At 33.3% G+C, this 15,035-nt stretch overlaps 1 protein-coding gene across 2 annotated transcripts in view; it reads left to right on the top strand.

The window, feature by feature from the left end:
* LOC113557348 (zinc finger protein 521-like) overlaps positions 1 to 15,035 on the top strand; it is a 114,382-nt gene that overhangs the window by 12,305 nt on the left and 87,042 nt on the right. For both annotated transcript variants that reach the window (XM_026962814.1, XM_026962815.1), the window contains exons 2-3: positions 1,259 to 1,324; positions 14,575 to 14,724. In XM_026962814.1, the coding sequence (XP_026818615.1) occupies positions 1,259 to 1,324; positions 14,575 to 14,724 (216 nt within the window). The remainder of the gene's footprint in view (positions 1 to 1,258; positions 1,325 to 14,574; positions 14,725 to 15,035) is intronic.

Raw genomic sequence — 15,035 nt, 5'->3', positions numbered from 1 at the left:
GACAAATATATGAATTTTTTTAATATCAATATTAAATTGATTAAAATGTGTATAATATTATGTATATTGAAAAATACACTGTTTTTATTTCAAATATAAGTTTGAAAAATATCTAAATCAATAACAATAAATTAACAAAATGTGGCTTGGTGTGGTGCGATCGTACATTCAACTGTGGAAACGCTCCGAGTGTACGTATCGGCCGGTGTTGCTAGCTCCCGGATGGTCACCCATCCGGGATTTTAGCGACAAATCCTTGTCACACATACAAACAAATGTGTTTCAACTTACTGTTCCTTCCTTCAACAAATGAATAAAAACCATCCAATGGCCTTTGTTGCCATGGATTAATTAATAATAAAAATAATAATAAAAAAAATTAATAAAATAATGATACTTAATAACTAGTTATATTATAACCTATATGGCTATATTATTAAAAGTATCTATGTGACTATATGACTATTATTATGACTGATGATGCAAAATAATACTTAAAAGTCAAAATGGATATTTAAAGATGTGAATAATAATAATAAAAAAAATGATTTACGATCTCTATGTATATAAGTACGTTGTATCATGTAATATGTATAGTATTTAATATTGATAATAATAAAAGGTGGGTGGGTATCTATTGGTTCGGCTGACAGTTGAGATAAAAGTAACAGTTTATCAATTTTATCAGTTATTGTTAAAACGAGTTTATTCATATTCAAAATTATCGTTAAAACAAAAAATAATCATTCTTAAATATTCATTTATTTTTTTCGTTTTCTATACAAATATAAGTATCTATTTTAATTATCATATTTATACTAATCTACTGTGTAGGTGTTTAGTGTTGACTAATGACTATTTATAAAATTACGATAATACTATTATTCACGGTTGTTTGTGTATAAATGTATAAAATTAAAAATAAAACCAAAAATAATTTAGATTTCAATAAATTTTTAGGAATTGAGTAGGCATAAATGTAATATAATGTAGGTTTATAATAGTTAATATTATAATATATATTTGGCTGTCACGTAATGAAGTCATCTATTAGATACGATTATTTTCTGACTTTTTCTCTTGTTACTCTTACTTTTGTTTTAATTTATAGTCATATTTTCTAGTGTTAAATGATCGATAATAAGTTTGTAGAAGTGTAGAGTGTAGGACAGTGAAATAATATTTTCGTATTAATAACAGACGTAATATATTATATATTTTATATTTCTTTAATATTTTTTTTTATTTTTTTTTTTAGATGGAAATCTTGACGCAGACGAGGTACTAGACGACGAAGACCTCATGCCACCATTGTCTCCTACAGGTGAGTACAAACAAAAGTAAAATAAGAAACTTAACAGAGATCATAAAAACATAGATTTTTCACACTTTTTTTAGGCTTTCGTGTATAATATAAACGTATACACTAACACACATACACAAATACATAAGCACGCGCGCACGTCGTTTTCTCTTATATTTTCGTTGGTAGGTTATAGGTAATATATATGTATACATGTATATTGTATATAGGTTTTCATCCCAACAAAACATATATGTGAATAAAAATCCCAGGATTTTCGAGTCACTCCCGCAGGTGCTAGGGGGATATTTGGTGTCCCTAGGGGCCGGCCGTAACGAAGAAACGAGGTGCAGGAAAACCCCTTTTGCAATTTCCACTACTACAGGCCACGTCCGCCGTTAGCCCGGCACGACGACGCGAGGTTGCATTTCAACTAAATTGGCCGCTTTTCACGCGGTATTTCCACGGTTCATATACGTGTTTCATTATGCCAATGGGAACGGTTTGTTCTCTCCGTCCTTCCACGTTGCTCGCTATCAATGCCGAACCCCCTTACTCATCACGCACGAACTCCCAGACTATCTCTTTCTCTCTCGCCTCTTTTCTCTTATTATATTTTGTAGTTTGTCCATCCGGCACTCTTTCAACTATTTACTGTACGGCTCACACTCTTTCACTAGTTCTCTATCTTTAATTTATTTTGTACGTACTTCATCACTCTCTATCCCTCTCTCTCTCTCTCTCTCTCTCTCTTTATTTTTATGATTATTTTCGTTTTACAGGTATATGTTATAAAGGTTGACTTAAGGTACATTAAAAAAATATATCCATTAAAATTCCATTTAAACGATTTTTATAATATTTTTTCTATCGTTTATTACGGAAGGGAAAATATGTGTATATAAAAACCCAGACCCGGTGTAATATTATCTTTGAATGATGTATATGTATAATATATATAAAAAGAGTGGCAGAGATAGACTAGCAGAGAAAGAACGAGAGAGAGATAAACTGAGTGTCAGTAGTGAGAGGGAGTGAGAGGAAGTAAGAGTGATGGAGAGAGAGAGAAGACAGAGAAAGATGCCATTTCAATTACAGAACGAAGAGATAAGAAGAAAAAGAGGGAAAAAAACCATCGGGACGGCGTCGCGGAGTAGAGAAACTTACCTTTTATGCGAGGGGGTTATGGTTCTCGAGGGGTTTGCCGACTAATCAGAGTTTTTCTTGTGCGCGTTTTCTCTTTTTCCCGGGTACCCTTACGGCACATGCAGCAGAAGCAGCAGCAGCAGCAGCAGCAGTGTACAACGACTTGGCGGCGGGCAAGTCAATATTAGGTATGCGCCTTGTGGTATCCCCTGGGGGCATCGTGCCCCGCTTTCGGCGCCTGATTAATTGCATCCCACAAACTCGAAAACAAGTTTTATGCCTTCTTCACCCCTTTCATCATGAAATCTATTACGGTTTTAAATATATATTTGTGTGGTTGTTATAAACGTTTTTTTATATTTGGATGCTAAATAATGTTTGTTTTGTTTGACTCAAGATCCAGGTTTATTCAGTTGTTCAATATAAAAATTAAATAATCAAAACAATATTTAAATACGTTGACATATTTTTCGTTGTAAATTATAATGATTATTATGCCAGTAAAATAAAAAACCTTTGCTTTCCATATTCTGAAAATTATAGGTAAATATAAATAGTCTTATATAAGGTGATTTATTTACCATAAAACACTCATTATTTCAAAAAGTATTCATGTTTTTGAAAAAATTGTTTTACATAGTTTCAAGTTGTTAAAAAAACAACGTTTTTATTAAAAAATTATATTTTTAAATATTTTTTATCCTTATATTTTTTATGTTTTTTAATTTTTTGAATGACAACATAGAGTTTTAATTTCATATTCCAAAGCAGAATAATTTCCTAAGTATTTTGATACATAAAAATCGAATTAAGGGCGAGTAGTTTATGAGTTATAAGTATTTAAAGCTTAGATGCGCGGAGTTGAGTGGTACGGGGTTGCCCTGAAAAATATCTGTCCACTACTCCGCTTGTCTAAACTTTAAATACTTATAACTCATAAACTACTCGCCCTAAGTTCGATTTTTATGTATCAAAATACTCAGGAAATTATTCTGCTTTGGAATATGAAATTAAAACTATATGTTGTCATTCAAAAAATTAAAAAACTTAAAAATATATAAGGATTTAATTTAAATCGTATATGTATATTGTACGCTGCATTATTCAACGAATTATGTAGCGTTGATATTTTATTATATTTGTTTATGTTTCTGAAACCTTAATTATCAAAAAACTTTTTTTCAACTGGTTTTTAATACAGCTAATTGTGTTTCGTTTACTTAATATTTACTTAGCATATTGTATGGCGTAAGAGTAAAAAGATAAATGCTAATATTTGCTAATAAAATATCACGTGGGTATTTTAATAATACAACCATAGTAACGCGGCGCTTTAGTTAGGCAATTTAGGTACACTACTTTAACGAGTTAATTATCTGGGTAATTGATAAGAATGGTTTTTAATACATCAAAGTATGATATATACTCGTAAGCGAATTAGTATTAGTGTATATATATATATATATATATATATACACCATAATGTAGCTAATAACAACTAAAAGCAATTTTAGGTAACTGAAGAAATATAATTTGTACTTCAGTAGTAGTTTTTATTTTAAACAGAAAAAATTGCAATACACTATTAATAAATAGTTTTTTTTGTATAAAACACTGTTATTAAAACGAACGAAGTATCTTAATTATATTACATATTATAATTAAATAGTGTTTATACCAGCTCTGTACCAGCTTTACACTTCTTCTGCGCGGGATTCTAGTAATGGCACAAATTACGATAAAGTAATATAATTAATTAAATATTACGAATAGTTTCTGAAGGACTATATAAAAACTATAAACGATCAATACTATAAAATATAAGGAATGGACGTTAATATAGGTCACGTATAAATGCATGATGGTGCGAGATAAATGATCCCATAAGAAAGTTTCTAAGTAAATTCAGATGAAAATATTTAATAGTGTGGTATATAGTCAAAATAGAAGGCAAAGTTAATGTTAGTTCTAGAAGAAGAGTAAATATGAAAACTACCGAAAGATGATATAAAATATTATGGTAGCGTGATTATTTATATATATATGATATAAAACTAACGATAACGAAAAGAACAACATGTTTATATTTAAAATGAAATCACGGACATATAAATTTAATTTTAAATATAATTTAAAAATAGATATAATCATCAACGATTTACACTTGAAAATCACATATAGAAGGGGAGCACAGAAAAATGTAGAAATATTTAATTGGGTAAAAACAGAATAAAAGTTTGAAAGGTTTTTAAATTTTTTTCATCGGTGTAATTTCTATTTGAAGATTGACAATTAGCTTATACAACAGAGATGCGTCATCATGCATGACGAATTAATAAAACTTATATAACCATATTTTATGGTGTTCTGATGATAACGTTTTGTTATAGAGTCATGGCAATCTATTAATAGCTCGATATAATCCGCTATATTTTCTTCGTGAATAAACACAGTAACAAATCAGCACTATGAATTCTGCCAGACGTTCATAACGAGAACGTTAAAGTACGGCATTACGTTCGTTAGAAAATATAATATACATAATATATAATGTTATCATGCAAGATACCCTTATTGAGTTTCGGTTGCGTTGTACAAGTATAATAAGCATATTTATAATTAACTGTGACGCATACATTAAATATCATAAAACTATTCACTACTTTGTGCAGGTAAAATACGTATACTTTATCTCGGACGATATTATAAGTGTACGAATTTTATTTTAAAGTCACAATGAAAGGAAACGAAAATCTCAGACCACATATATATTTGAAACATATATTATATATAGCATATATAGTACAGGTATAATATATATGGTATGCGCGGTTTTCAATTAGTCGATGTCGGGGAATCAACTCGTTTCGCATGCACTCGACGTTGTTATGATAAACCCCTCGTTGGGCGGTGGTGGCGTCTGAAAAAAAATAAAAGCACCGAGCTTCCGCTGGCGGCAGATATCCTCTCGAGTGACGTAGACTGCGGTGCTGACGGTGGAGAGGCGAGTCAGACCAGTCGAGGTGTGTGGCGGGGTGAGGGTGCGGGTGCGCGGTGGCGTCGGGGGATGAACGTTCGGGCGAGGGCGGGTTGGGCTCGAGTTCGACCGGTGCGAATTCAGAGTTCCGGTGGTGGCGGCGGCGGAGGTCGGTCGGGTAGAGAAAGGGGTAGGGTCGGGTAGATAAGCCGAGAGGCCGCCGGCCACCTGGGATTGCCGGCAACTCCATCAGAGTGGCTTAGCGAGGCGCAGCAATTTCCCCAGAGTAACGCTCGCGCTTTCGCTCCCCTCTTCACCGCCACAGCCTTCGCCGTCGCCGCCGACACTAAACCCCTCTTGCCCCTCTCTTCCTACTTACACACACGCGCGCGCATACATACATACATACACACACACAAACATATATATATATATATATATACATACGCATTCATTCGCGTACACACACACACACACGCACGTGTGCGAGCACCTACGCAAAACCCGCTGCTTGTCACTCTCTCGCCCCCCACGGCCCGCCACTCTCGAAACCACTAGGAGAATTGATGAGTCCTACACGTACACACGCACACTGCACCGTCTGTGTACACCGGGTTTCACCTAACCCCCCCGCGTGCGACCACCGGCGCCTTCGGCAAGGGTCAGACGCGCGCTCCATGTGTGTGCGGCGCGACCGAGACCATCTCTTGCGCCACTGCATCGTTCTACAAGCACCTCTGTCGAAACACGTGCGCTTGCGTGTTTGCGCTTGGTACGGTGACGTGTGCGCGTCCGACTCGTCAGGAGGAGACACTATTATTAACATTATTATTATCCTGTCGTAAGTCGCCGGTAGATTCGGCGGGAAACCGGTTGGAATCCTATGGTCTAAGACGAGGACTGTTGTACGTATACGGAAAGTGTAGTACGTCTTTAGTCTTCCCGAAGCTGCGACGATAATCCGTCTGATCTTGTGAACGGAAAATGTAATGTAATATAACATATTATCGACTCGCACGTTTATCGGTACGCATATCATAATAATAATAATAATAATATTATAACGTACACGCGTATATTGCGAACGGCCGTGAAGCGGCGGCGGCGTTTAATATACGCATGCATGAGACCGCAGTACGTCGGGCGGTAAAGTTGAATTGCGGTGTGGCGGCGTCGGCTGCGCGGGGCGGGGTGGTCGTCGAACGGCCTCCGGGGTGCCGTTCGCGTATAGAGGTAACCTTCGGAAAACGGTAGCTCGCTGACATATTAGTCTACGGGGGATACGCGTGTGCAACCCCTCGGCGGGCGGTGTGTGGAGAAGAGCGCACATCATACTGTCGCCTCCCAGAGGTACCTGCTTACCTCTCCCCGTACCCGCCTCGCCGTCTTCCTTATAGTCTTTCTCCCGCTCGTGCACAGCATATAAATATATATACACACACACACACACACATATATTTACAGACGTTATACGCACACAGACATATATACACATAGCTCTATATACATGTATATGCATGTACGTACAACAACTATATGCGCGTGTGTTTAAGTATATATATATATATATATATGTATGTATGTATGTATATGTATATGTATATATAGCACGTTATTGTTGTTATCTCGCGTGCACATGGCTTTTGTTTACCGGCTGAACGCCCGAAGGCGTCGAACGTCTCTCGGGACGTACCGGCAAGTTTGCATTTTAAAACTACTCCCGGGAGCACTTCTTTCCCACAGCGCGGTGCTCTACGCGAGTTGTTGTTATATATACGCGTCTTACACGCCGGCTAGTGTGTGTGTGTGTGTGTGTGTGTGTATGCGCGCGCACGCGTATATTTATGCGAGAAATGTAATTTATATACGTAAACGTGTATATACGCGGAAACGCGATCGTAAAATCGTCGTCGGCGTCGGCGACGGGGAACGGTTTCGGCTTTTGCCGTGTTGGCGAAAAATTGATGACGTGAACAGCTGTTGTGTTTTGGGTACGGCGGGGCACACCGACGGATGTGGCGGCGAGCTAGTGTATAACGATTTAAAAGCGTTGTTTTTAAAAGATCCGTGTCTTTTAAAGACGGTCGGCCGCGGATTCGGGTCAAATGTATCGCACGGCGGCGTTGAAAAATATCTGTTGTATAGGTGCCGTGCTTTAGTCGAGCTAGTTATGGTGGTCAGCGACCGTTAGGGTGGATAGAGAGACTTGAAACCAATTACGTATTGAGCCGTGTACGCGCAGAAATGAACTAAACGCACTGCGTATACGACGATATGAGATTTAATGACTACATATATAGGAGTGCGAAGACTTTGGTCGCAGGGTATGATGCTATTGAAGAAATGTGTTCCTCAAAAATATATGTGTCTCTAAATTATTCACAATTTCGGAATTATTTCATATTTGTTCATTATATTATGTCCTTAAAAATAGTTATGATAACTATTTTTATAATAATCGTTGCTTGTTACCTAGAAAATGATAGGTTTTTCATTTTTTTTTCATTTAAAAAATAAAAAATAAATTTCATAATGATTGCCACATAATCATGCCTTGAAAATGGGTCATAACTACAGATTTTGTTATTTTTTCTTTTTTATAAAATGTTATTTTGGACTTTACACACATAATGTATGTCCTCCAAAAAAAAATTTCCGGCCACAACCCTCAAGGTATTTAAGCGTATACCCTTCATACACTGTTCGTATATCTATGATATAACTTTATGAGTATACAGTGTCGTACAAACGCCGATTGTATGTTTGTTCTTCAATGCATTATGTCCACTGACTAACTTTGACTTTTATTATACTCATAAACTAGCTTCGCGTTTAATTTTTAAAACGTCTCGGATATTAAATAAAAAATAAAAACTAAATGGATTATAAGAAATGCGTCTCCCAAATAAAGTAATAATTTGTCGAAAATCGTATTTAATAAAAACTAATTTGCTAACTGGTAACACATTTTGTTTACTATATATTACGAGATAGGTGTATTATATTCACTGTAGCTCAAAACTATGTACATTTTCGCAATCTCGTACTAAATATACAATATATTTAGTCACGGGAAATACGACAGTCAATTGATTTTCCCGTCTGTTGTTTACACAAATGTACGCGTGTGTGACGGAAACAAAATACTTATGAAGTAAATGTACGTTTTACACGATTTATTTACTATAAATTATAGTTAGCTGAGTTAGCGCAAAGCCTACATCGGAATTAGTGGATTATGCCACGCCGATATTTCTGGTAATATAATTTTCTACCTATAATATATTTGTACGGTTTACTGCAGCGAATTACGTACGTTTATTCACAAGTACGTCGGTCGGTGACAGGCGGATCGCGTGATTAGGACCTACTACATATACGTCATGGTCGTCGACAGTTTGTATGTCGTATACCTACACCTTTATAAGCACCGACGTCGTAGCCCAAAGTGTCCGATCTGGCATGATTTGATTGATATATATTTTTCGCATCGATCATTATATATTTTATCACCCATCTTTCGCGTGCGAGCATACAGATGTGTTGTGCACGCCATTCGTGTATATTTACGCCCCAGGTATTCGACGTCCGTTTGTATGAACGCCCGCAACTTACGTTTGAAAAAAATGATTTTAATAAAAAAAAAAAGAACGTCGTATAATATTGGTGGATCTTATCCGGAATAAAAGGAAGGTTGCGTTTCTTAATCTCGACGTCGGTACAATTGAAAATATCGGGATACTCATAATATGCTTCGTGCACATTCATACAAATAATGATATGATATTATTAATGTAATGCTATGGTATTCCTATTGCTATTAATTATGTCTATAATACAAACGAGTAACATTGATCAAAGTGAATCATTATTTTTTTTTCATATTATGGACTAAAAATACAATCAGATGCAAGCAAATTCTGTTTGTGTTAACAAATTGGAATAGTGAGGTATCATACATGATTATGAATATAGCTTTAAATTGTATATTATACAGAGTTGTTGTGGTACGAAATTAATGTACCGTGATTTAATTTTTATGAAAATAACATAACTATTTTTTTTTCTCACGAAATTTGAAATTGATCAGAAAATGAATATGTGTATAATATAAATTAATACGCATGACAATATGTTGTATAGTTTATTAAAGTATGTCAAAAAAACGAATTAATTAACTGAATGTCATCTGGTGGAGATGAGTAAAAAATTGTTGTAGTGACAGAGACGTTAAGGTTGCTTGCGTAAGCTAAGATTATGCATTCTAAACATATTTGTGCGCTGTACGTAAATAATAATAATATATTGCATGATTACATATGAGTGATGACATAACAACTGAAAATTATTGTTTGTAGACTTTGGTTTTTGAGTTATGTATGCTAATATTGGTATTTTTTCTTAAAATAATATATCGAAACATTCGCTAAATTATTTGCTTAAAAAAATTCTGAAAACTTTTTAAATCTATGAACAACACTGATAATATGTGTAAAGAATAATTGTAATACTCTAATTGATATCTACTGCAATACAACATACATTTTACATATTTTATATTTTTTAAAATGATGCAGTTGATGCAGGTCAAAAAGATAGTAGCAACCAGCGAGATATATAGCATTTAAAGTATGCAGTAATTATGTTTTTTAGTCAGTAAGTTACTAAGTAAGTTTTTCTTAAGATAAAAACACAATTTTTAGTGGAATTGTTGAATCAGGCATATCGCAATTGATTTAAAAAATATATTGGTCATCATTCGAATTTCCTAATTGTAAAAATTAAAACCTTATTAACCTTATTAAAGTATTATTGATTTACAATTTTACTTTACAAATATGTTTATTGGTGCTGGCAGTACACTATACGTTTAACAAACAAAAGTATGTTTTAATAGGATGTATTTTGTTAATTCACTACACCACATTGTGTAGAACATAAAGTATGTATATTTTAAACTTGCACATTGTTCGTGTATAATTTTATGTAAAACTCTATTGATATGTATATACGTTCAAAACAGTACCTTGCAGAAAAGAATAGTTATTTTACTAAAATATATTATATTGTTTGAGTACAATATAATTAATTGTCATAAACTCATGACAATGATGTAACATAACAACAAATTATCTAGTATATGTATATTCAAATTATTTTTACAATGAAATATTTGGATTTTATACGGAAAGATTAAAAATTCAAATGAATCTAAACGAATTGATAGGTCATAAAATCATGAATATTATACATTTAAAAAGGAAAAAAATATATATTGTGTACATTGTATATAGTAATACGTACGTGTACAATTTATAGATATTGACATACACCGATAAAAAGTTATTTTCACAGGCTACACAAACAATTCTAATTAATTTATCCAAATATTATAACACGTAGACTTTTGTTGAGATGTAGGTAATGTTTGGTTTTTTCGTTGTCGATAAAAGCTTTATAAAGTAAATAAAACACTATACTTATACACATAATGTAATCCGTTTTACGTGTAAAAAATAAACATAAAACGTTTTGAAATACCGTTTGATTGGAATGGGAAAAAAAATCGCGTGATCCCCGACAGTCGTCGTCTGCAGTAGGCGAATATTTGCTTTGGTACGAATATGTATAGAATGCTATCATTTTATGTTATTGCAACCCACGGTAATAATGAATTATTAACGTGGTGTTTTTTTCCCAGATCCTCGTTGTTTTCGTTTTTCGTCCATCTCCGCCGCGTCAAAGTGCATGTGCATGTACATGTGCAATGTGCATGTATGACAGATGGTGGTGATTTACTGCCTCGCGATACTATACATATATACAGTGACAGTAGTGCGTAATGCAATAATATTAACCAATATATATATACCATCACAATTCGAGTAATCGGACAATATAATAGTAGTGACATTCTGGCGCAAATGATAGTGTTCACTGTTATTATTATCGTCATTATCATCATCGTTATCCCGCCTTAGGTATACAATATCATAGAAAAAAAATAATAAAATCTGCACTGCGTGCACTAGTTGCAGTGCAGCGTTTTGGTATGCAATTACCGGCGAATTCCTTGTATTGGTCATCGGGACGTCTGCGACTGCAATTTTCCGTATATACGTACAACACCGTTTGCGGTGCATATATATTATTATTATTATCATTACGTATATTGTTTAGTTAAGAGCGATCTGACGAAGAACGCGCGATCGACCGATCAACCTAAACCCGTCCACTATCGCACAGCCGCAGCGGGGTGTATGAAATTAAATTATCGGAAATACCGTTACTCGTGGCAAATGCCTATATATAAATGATTATATTACTAAATCGTGTTATTATTTTTTATTCTTATGGCAACGACAAAGCGCAAATATCGGCATAACGTTGTTAATCTATATAATATAAACAGAATGCCTCATTGTCTAGCGCAGCGTGTTTGTCTATGCGATGAATATTAATTTTTTTTTTTTTTGTTATTAATATATATTATTGCGTTGAAGACAACATCTAATACGTTACAATCGTTGCTATATTTTTTGAATTTCTTAAAATCGAAATGAAAAAAATTAAAATTCTATATAGTTTTAGTGTTCACTGTTTGGTGAACCGGCTGAGATAACCAACTCATAGAGCTAATTTATGTTAATGTTTTAAACAAAGATTAATTATGAATTCACATTATGTATGCGAGTGGCTACGCAAGTTTTAAAGTATAAGCAAGAGGTGAGTAATGGAGTGCCTATATATTGTGGACTGGCGGGCATATGTACGAGGGCAAACAGTGTGGTGAGAGTCTGCACCATGTATACACGAGTATATATAAACATATATATATATATATATATATACATACGCAGACTTGTTTCACTGCAGGGTTCGACGAGGAGGGGGGATTAAACCCTCTCCGGGATATCGACGCAGCAGCCTCCGTCGATATTGTCGGGGGACCGATAGACCGATGACCTGGACGGCGGTAAATCGGCGAGGATGAACGGTGAGAGTTGAGAGAGAAGGGGGGACAGATCTAATAACCTGCGGGTACGAGCGACCGCCGTTTAATTGATAAGTCCGGCGGGAAACAAGCGATAATTTATATTGTGGATGTATTGTATACAGTGTATAGTGTGTATATAGGTATAGGCATTCAGTGTTGTTTCCTCAAGACTTTGCACTTTGCCAAACCGAAAATTATAGTTTATAACGCTGATGAATTTTTTTGCAACTATAAAAAAAATGTGTATAAGCGAGCGTTTCATCAAAGGTATATTATTACGAGATCATAAACAAACAAAAATCGATTATTCACGCGGAATATTTTTGTTTCATTTTTTTTTTTTACATAGCGAATATTAAAACATATATTTTCGTTGACGTTGGTTAAGCAATTGGTGATGATTAATTACATGCATTGGGTATAAGCGAAATATTGCGATTTAATTTCGATTCTAGTTTGACAGTCTGTACGTAATATATTACATTAACATAATTAAAACTGAACTCTTATTGATCAACAGGTGGTCGGTAATTATTCAAATAATATTTTCTATACTATGTTATTGTTATTTATAAATGATATTATACTAATTTATGCCAATGAGTGGTTTTTGAATATTTTATACCATGATTACCAATCTATGATTTCTATGATTAGTAACCACAATTTATTTGTAGGTATGTTATTAAAAAATATTATATGTATAGTGTACATTGTACACAAATCACACAAAATACCACGTATCAACATAAGCAAGTGAATCCAAAATGGAAGACGGGACGTCTTTACCAAGTATTTACCAACTCATAAATAGTTGCTGACGAAATTAATGGATATTTTTTGAGCTAATCAGTTAAAATTCACTGATAAAATTAGTGACTGTGGAAACAATATTTTTATAATTATTTGTATTTAGTGTATATTTGATTTATTATATATCTTTGAACTAGTTGTTTAATTTATACCAAAATAGTTTCAGATTGGAAAGGAATCAAATTTATTAAGTTACTATACTAAGATGGCAAGGTATACATAAAATATTATTTATAATGTTATAATTTATAGGTAATATAATTTATGTATACTTTTAAACGATAATTTTTTGTTAAGAAAAAATATACAACTAAAAAAAAAAAGTTAACGATGAATAATGTTTAATTGGTTGTTTAATGGACTGATTTTAACAACATGACGTTTAGGTTTGTTGTTTTGTTGAATACAAAAACTTATTGCGTAAATGTCTTATTTAATCCGAATATTACCGGTCTCTGTTTATTATCATATACCCCTTCCCTCCGTGTACGTCAAGGAAAAAGTTACTCAGTGAGTTTTAACAAAACAGTTATGTTAATTGTTATTCGGTAAAGCTAATCGTCAGTCATGGTTTTATTGTTTAAACAATAAATTGGTAGGTATAACATACAAAATCAAATATTTATAGTAATAGAATTAATTTTGTCGATGATGGTAATTTTTGTATATCCAGACTTATAATTTTTAAAACAATACATTTAGCTGTCACAAAATAGAAAGTAAATACACTAAACATATTGTTTGAGACAAATTTTTAAGTAGGCAATACTGAGCTTTCTCGTAAACAATAGCAAGTCTGATTAAAAGTATTAAGTAGATATAATAGTATGATGTAATAGTTTTATGTTAGTTATAATAGTTATAACATTATATTTTATTTATTTATTTAAGTCAACGTGGGTTTTGGATAAGCTGTGCTTAGCACCCAAATATGCATAACATTTGCTTATAGATTTATATTTTAAATGTTACTAATTTAAATTTTTTTCTTAACTATAATTCACAAATAAAAATAATACATAATAGCTAGTGTTATTCTATGTACTTTTTTAATGTAAAAAAAAAAATATTTTTTTGTTTTGCAAGCAACAGTACAACGAAAACTATAAAACTATTAGGTAATGAAGTCTATAACTTGTAGAATTAAAATAAAACAACCGCAATATGCAGTGGATATTTTCCCATAAATTTAAAATGTACCTAATAATATTGTGATTGGTATTATTTTAGTGAAACTGTTTAGGTGATTTAATTTTTGGCTGTGTTGGGTTACAATATTTAAATTATATAAATTTCGCATACAATATTTTTTTTAAATTTATTATTTTTCGTCCACAGGGTCTGGAAGCACGAAAAGCGATGAAGATGAGGGAGACGAAGACGATGAGGAAGAGTGCACCGTTGATGATGATGATGATGACGAAGACGACGACGACGACTTGCAATCGGTCAGCTCTACCGAGGGATCAAACCACAGTCTGCTTTCTGGTAAATATAATATATTGCACTATAATAATATGACTTTAAGTACAAGTTATCCGATGTATGTATTACGCTACTTCTTATCGATTCTATAAATACTAAATAATATATATATCCCTTGCACCCAAAATGATATTTTAAATTGACACTTAAAAATTTGTGTTACTTACATGTATTAAAAAATATATTTTAGAATAAAAAAAATTTAAATTAGTGTAAATCTTACGGTTAGTTGGGTAAGGCGGAATATGTCCGAATACTGATTTTTTTATGCCATTACATTATAATAATATATTGTTTACGTGTATCTTAGTGTA

Source organism: Rhopalosiphum maidis, chromosome 1, assembly GCF_003676215.2.
Source record: "Rhopalosiphum maidis isolate BTI-1 chromosome 1, ASM367621v3, whole genome shotgun sequence".
In the NCBI taxonomy this organism is placed as follows: domain Eukaryota; kingdom Metazoa; phylum Arthropoda; class Insecta; order Hemiptera; family Aphididae; genus Rhopalosiphum; species Rhopalosiphum maidis.
This window is presented reverse-complemented; position numbering and strand designations above follow the sequence as displayed.